The sequence below is a fragment of the Phalaenopsis equestris genome, unplaced genomic scaffold, assembly GCF_001263595.1.
Source record: "Phalaenopsis equestris unplaced genomic scaffold, ASM126359v1 Scaffold000468, whole genome shotgun sequence".
Lineage (NCBI taxonomy): Eukaryota > Viridiplantae > Streptophyta > Magnoliopsida > Asparagales > Orchidaceae > Phalaenopsis > Phalaenopsis equestris.
In genome coordinates, this window is record NW_018164909.1 from 384,190 (window position 1) to 390,513 (window position 6,324).

General features: G+C 31.5%; 1 protein-coding gene across 5 annotated transcripts in view; it reads left to right on the forward strand.

Annotated features, from left to right (window-relative positions):
• Positions 1 to 4,593, forward strand: part of LOC110027923 — a 37,958-nt gene extending 33,365 nt beyond the window's left edge. The window contains exons 3-5 of one of the 5 annotated variants that reach the window (XM_020729575.1): positions 2,071 to 2,211; positions 3,501 to 3,667; positions 3,743 to 4,593. In XM_020729575.1, the coding sequence (XP_020585234.1) occupies positions 2,071 to 2,211 (141 nt within the window). In that variant the 3' untranslated portion in view covers positions 3,501 to 3,667; positions 3,743 to 4,593. Of the gene's footprint in view, positions 1 to 2,060; positions 2,537 to 3,500 lie in introns of those variants that run through there. The other 4 variants (XM_020729576.1, XM_020729573.1, XM_020729572.1 and 1 more) reach the window with 4 other exon arrangements.
• Positions 4,594 to 6,324: the final 1,731 nt, after the last annotated feature.

Genomic DNA, 6,324 nt, shown 5'->3' on the forward strand with positions numbered 1-6,324 from the left:
TAGACCTCAACCAAAAGTGAGGTCAACAGATGGATAAGTTCTATATGTTGAAAATGATTTTTTTCATTATTGTATTTAATGGTTTCTAAAATAAGAGGTACCATTCTAGTTTATGTTGGAGCTTTTTATTATTGAAATTCTTAAGATAGTAGAGACAATCTCTTTCTTTAATTAGCTAATCATCTTCCTCATGCATTGTTCCTGAAATGCAAAAACAAATGATAAAACACAACACCGCACTTGAAATTTTTAGCTAGCTTTTAAGTAGCAAGTTGATAATTATTAGGGTTCTTAAAAGAAATGGAGCATGATGGATTTATGTATAATAAATATTCTCAATTGGCTTTAGTGGTCGACTAAGGATAGTGGATCCATTGACCATAGTTAATTTTGTTGTTGTTAGGAGCCTAGGATGTGGGATATATGAAACAGACTTGTTGAAGTAAACATAACAAGCTTTTTTGCATGTTTATGTATTGTAAATGGCCAATATTCTTTTTATATTTAAGTTTCTGTTGTCTATTCATAGCTTCTTTAGAAAACACTTTAAATTAAGCTATTTTGTTAAATGAATTTTTTGCAACTCTCCTGTTCAATTGGGATTGCTTCCCTCAATTCTAGTAGAACAGTAGACTAAAGCTATGTGGCTATTGCTATTATTTTCCGTGGAGATAAACATTGTAGCTATGTTGATAGGATTAAAAAGAAATTTGGCAATGCAATGATAAATGCTGTAATAATGGGACCAATTTGTGGCAATGCAGCGATGAAGATTGCAATTATAAAAAAATAAGAAAAAAAGACAGTGCAGCAATAAAGGTTGTAGGATTTTTGTTTGTAATGCAATGATGATGGTTTTTATAATGAAAATTCAAGGGAGAGAAACCATATGATTGATATCATGACAATAATTTGACAGAATTAGTTGGGTATTTCATTCCAACATTTGTGTAGTATTTATACACTCCAATGAGAACTTTTAATAGGAAACAAATAAAATTGGGTAGTAATAATTATATAATAATTTTAATAGTTCCAGATTGATTATTAGGCATAGTAATAATTATAGAATAATTTCAATTTTCCACCGATTTATATGTAGCAGTGATCTCATGGATCATTGTGATAGTGGTAGAAGAGGAAGGAAAGAGGGCGGAAGGCTTGGGGAATTTAATTTATGAAAAATATGCAGTCGTTTCATATCAATAATAAGGATCAAATAGATAGATTTTGAAACTTAAGAGACCTTGATCTGGGGCACATTCAAACATATGAGCTTTTTGTTTTAACCTATCCTATAATAAATACTAGTCAATTTTATGAATTGGTCTGGATAAATATGTTTGTTAGCCTCCTTCTGTACCTATTTAAGCTATTGCATCTGCAATTTTATAGCCAATTTATGAAGTTTTGAATGTTATTTTTCACACCCATGCATGAACTTTAATTTGGTATGATGATAATCTGCATACAATTTCGACCTTCCCATGTATTGATCCATACTATCTTTCAGAGCAATGTACTTTAGTGCTTACCTTCATCTGTTTTTAATTTGTGCTTTGTTTTTTCTGCACCATTTAAGCACCCTTGTGCTGTAATCTATTTTAGCCTATTAACATAAATACCAGTAACTTTATTTTTTTCTTTCATTTGGTTGCTTGAAGTTAAAAAGTCATTGAAATAAATAAATTCACTTAACTGATTGTAGTTAGAAATCAGAATCAGTTTCAAATTCTACAAACACCTCCAAACCCACTTGAATTTTATGATTTATTTTGATACAAAAAATTTGTGAAAATAAAATAATCATGCGGTAAAAAGTTTTCTCTATGTACTGCCAAACAAATGAGCCTTTGCAGTCCATGTAGACTGGATGGATCTTTTTTCTTAGAAAAATGCTATCTAGGCTACTTACTAGATCTTTTCTATAGCAATCAGTGTTTTCCTCAATCGGGCTAGTGCTGCTTTAAATTCTGAAAAACTTTTGCGGTTTGCTTCTGCTGTATTTGTTTTTGCATTGTTTGGAACTCAGCCATCATTAAAAGTACTTGGTATTTTAGTGGTTTGCAGGTGCATTTTTTATCATCATCGGCGTTTTCATTCTCAGCAAGTCAAATATTGAGAAGAAGTCAAGCCAAGATTGAGGACAACGGAGTCATAGAACTTGGTGTTTCTTGTTCTTCATCTTTTGCTCGTTTTCAAGATATATAGGTCGGTGAGATTAGTTATGTTTTGTGTTTTATATTAGATGATTCATATGCAGTTAATTTTTTTAATAACTTCACTTTATTTGCTTTATGCTCAACCTTGAGCACATAAATCGAGAGTACTTAGAATTACCTTGTTTTGGATTAGTAATTCAAATTCCAATAGTTTTTTTAGGCTCAAACTTTGTGGTTAGTATTCCCTTGAGAGATCATAAAAGGCTATTATTGTAGTTCGTCTCCTATTGCTCAAACTTTAACACTTTCACAGCCTTATGCCAAATGCAATGTATTTGGTGTCTCGAGCGAAATCCTATACATGCTTTTTCTTGAATGGTGGGGTAGAAATCATATCCGATGCCCACGATGTGGTAAGTTGATTATTGATTATACTTGTGTTCATGTTCGTGCCCCTTTTTGTGCTTGACCGAAAATGGCCTTCTTAAGGTCCATCCTTTTTAGATCTTCTTTCTAGGTTACCCTTGCTTAGAAAAGCAAAGGAAGAAAGGAAAGGTGAATAAAATCTACGACGAAACATAATGAGTAACTAAATTTTAAGTTTTAGAAAAAAATTTTGTTTCAATTTGAGTTGAATACTTTAATTATTCTTTTTATTATCGAAATTATCGTCAAATTTTTTCATCGGCTTAAAAGTTCCCCAAGTAGAGTTGGGTTTGGGAAGTTCTTTTTGAAAAATAATGATTTATTGAAAATTTTTTACGTGAAATTATTTTTTATGCATGAAAACCTTAGTGTAAAATTTTACACAAAAATGGTGTTTGGTGACTACCAAACTCATATGTATGTTTCTCATATATGATTATGAATATTTTGCAATTTGTTGAATATAATTCGATCATCAGATTGGCCTGTGGAGAAAATAATAATTTGATGGTGCATGAAGCACTATTCATGCATGAAAATTTAAACTCAAAAGTTTTACGTAAAAATTATATCATACGATCGTCGAACTTATTTGCATTGTCTTTATATGTGATAATAAATAAAAATTCACACCTCAAAATTTTGATTTGTATTTATACTCGTAGTAAAGTTTTGTGATTTGAATAAGTGGAAATAATATTACTGCATCATTATTTCATCTTTCAAATCATATTAAATAATTTTAATATTTATTGTATAATCTAATTCAACTTTCGTTCAACCATTGAACATTGAAACTCTCTTTCAATATAATGTTCAATGAATTGATCTTCAAAATCTTAATTATTAGACATGATTAATTAAGTTTTTATATAGTTCCTTTACTAACTCTATGGATATCAACATTGGCAGGAAGGTCTAAGTCTACAATAACAAAAGCAGAATATGCAATTTGAAAATATAGAGTATTGGTGAAGGCTGAGCTCTCATACAATTTAGCAACATAAAAGGTTTAGTGGTAGATCTTCAAAGCTTTACTTCAATCTAAGATTTCAACAGAATATACAAGACTTAAAGCCGTGAGTGATATATATTATATAGCTTTTGTTTTATTTGCAAGTAATGAAATAATCAACTAACCCCGAAGCTTTCAGGCTTTAGAGAGCACATGTGTGGGAGTATATATTCAATGCATCAAGTTGCTAAACTACTTTAATGCGCAGCCAGTTCGAGAAAGTCAGCTTCTTCAAGCTTAATCAATGTCTGCACATATAGAAAATATTAGGTCCGGTAAATCAAACGTGCAGAGGACGGCATGGATTGCACTATCCGTTCGACAGCATGATGTGATTCACGCCGTCACCCTCAAGTCGGTCAGATGCAATATTTTCTCTTGGGTGAGTGAATCAAACTTCCTGATTTTCATTGTTGCAAGCTAGTAGTCCTTGTCCGTTTCTACTGTGTAGTGAGGAAAAGGACATGAAACCAACAGATTTTAGACTTTAATACTCATGTGATTTTAGAAGGAGGTCCACTGATAAATAAGGACCCAGATTTAATGGCTGGAACAAAATTAAATCTGGTTCAGATCTTTCTATTTTGGAGAAAAGATGAGGCCAGACACAGTTATAACATAGGTACTGACAGTTGAACAATGACTATCAATGGCTTCTGCTGTACCTACTCCCCATTGCCAATACATATCTAGTAACCAATATTTTTATTCCATGACTGGATAGTGTTCCAAACTAGCATTTTTTAACTGTTATTGAAACCAGCTAGAATTAATGCGAGAGGTGGTTTGAATGATATATTTAAGCTGGGTGAGATATGAATATAATGGAATAGAGTTGTGGATATGAAATTAATATGGATGTATGTGATATTAGAGGATGAGTATGCAAATGCTGTATTCTTGTCTTAAATGAAGGTCTGAATGCGCAACGACATTATCCACAAGTGTAGCATCTGACAATGGGGTGCAGCGAATGTATTAATGCTGGATTGGGAGAAAATACTTGTTTGCTATTTGATGCAACATATTGATTTTGCAAAGGGATTGAGAGAAGTATCTGAGAGTCGGGATTGAGAGAAGTATTCGCATTATATATATATATATATATATATATATTTAAAAGAATGACTAGAGGCTATTATAATAGTCTCCAATCACCCTCAAGCAGCTAACTATTTGAAGACCGCCCTCACTACTGACAAACTGGCTAGAGAGTAGGAATATTAAAATGACTCGTTGTTCGCGAACAATTCATGTTTAGCTCGTTCTCTAAAGTTAATTAGCGGAACATGAACAAAGATTTGTTCGTTCATGTTCGTCTCGTTTTGACTTGAAATACTATTTATCAATTATATATATATATATATATATCGAGGAGTGGTATTTTTGAAAACAATTAAAAGATTAATTAAAAAAATAGAATAAAAATTATTAAATTAGATTCAAATGATGTTTTAATATGAACAATAATTTTTAAATCTCTCCCCAACCTTTAATATTTTATGGTTACATGATTGGAGTTATCAAAACGACTCTTTGTTCATGAACAGCTCGTGTTCGGCTCGCTAAGCAAACGAGCCAAACACGAACATACTTTTTGAGCTCAAAATATAAACGAACACAACACACGAGCCGAACACGAGCTGAGCCTGGGCTTACTCGTGTTCGACTCATTTACACCCATACCAGAGATGGATTTGAACCCGTGACTAGAGAGGGCTTACGACCTTCAAAGAGTCTGCTCTCACATGCCTGAGTGGTTTTCCTCGCTTCAACGCCCAAATTCAGAGAAAATTTTACGTTCGGACGCCGCACGTCGGAACGACAAATTGCCGGGCACCATGTCGCTATATATGTTGGCACAGGGCGATGTGTCGGCCGACTATTGGCCGACTGGACGTGCGGACGTCCGTATATAATTTTTTTCCCCAAATTCTCGACCGTCGGCCTCTCAGTCTTGCACATGTGCTCGCTCGAATCGACAATCTAGCCCTCCGCACCGTTGTGCTGTCACGAGTAAATTTTTTCATGGTTGGTTTGTTAATGTTAATTGGTAAGATGTTTGCCCTACTTAATATATCTAATTAATCTGTAACATGGTAAATTCAATTAAATATTATATTTATACAACTTTATGAGCTTTTATCTAAGCTAATCTCATAACTAATTTAAGAAAATATCAAACCATATATCAACATTCAAACAATAAAATCATGACTTAGTGTTAATAATTTTCAGGAAGATTTAAGCTATAAAAATGAACTCAACGTCTGTACTCAAATAAAATTCAAGATAATTTTAAAAATCTTGCTAAAAAACTATAATAAATTTTTTTTTAAAAAAAAATTATTGAAAATAGTGATAAATAATGAAATCCTAAATCATAAAAAGTTCAAGGTATTTTAGAAAAATTTAGTAGCTTTTTAAATCTCTTTTGTTTGTAAAATATAAAATCTAATTACAATTCCCTAATTTAAATTTTGATAGATATTATATTATCTAAGTCATTAACAAATTTGAAATTTTTTTCACCCAATTTATTATATTAGACTAAAAAAAATCATATTTAAAAAATATTAATATAGAGAAAATATATATACATTAATTAATTAAAACTAATATGATCATTCAATATAATTTATTAATAATTTGTATTTTATTTAGATCTTTACTCGTATTAAAAAAATATGCCCTCATTAATTTTTTTTCAAGTCAACCATG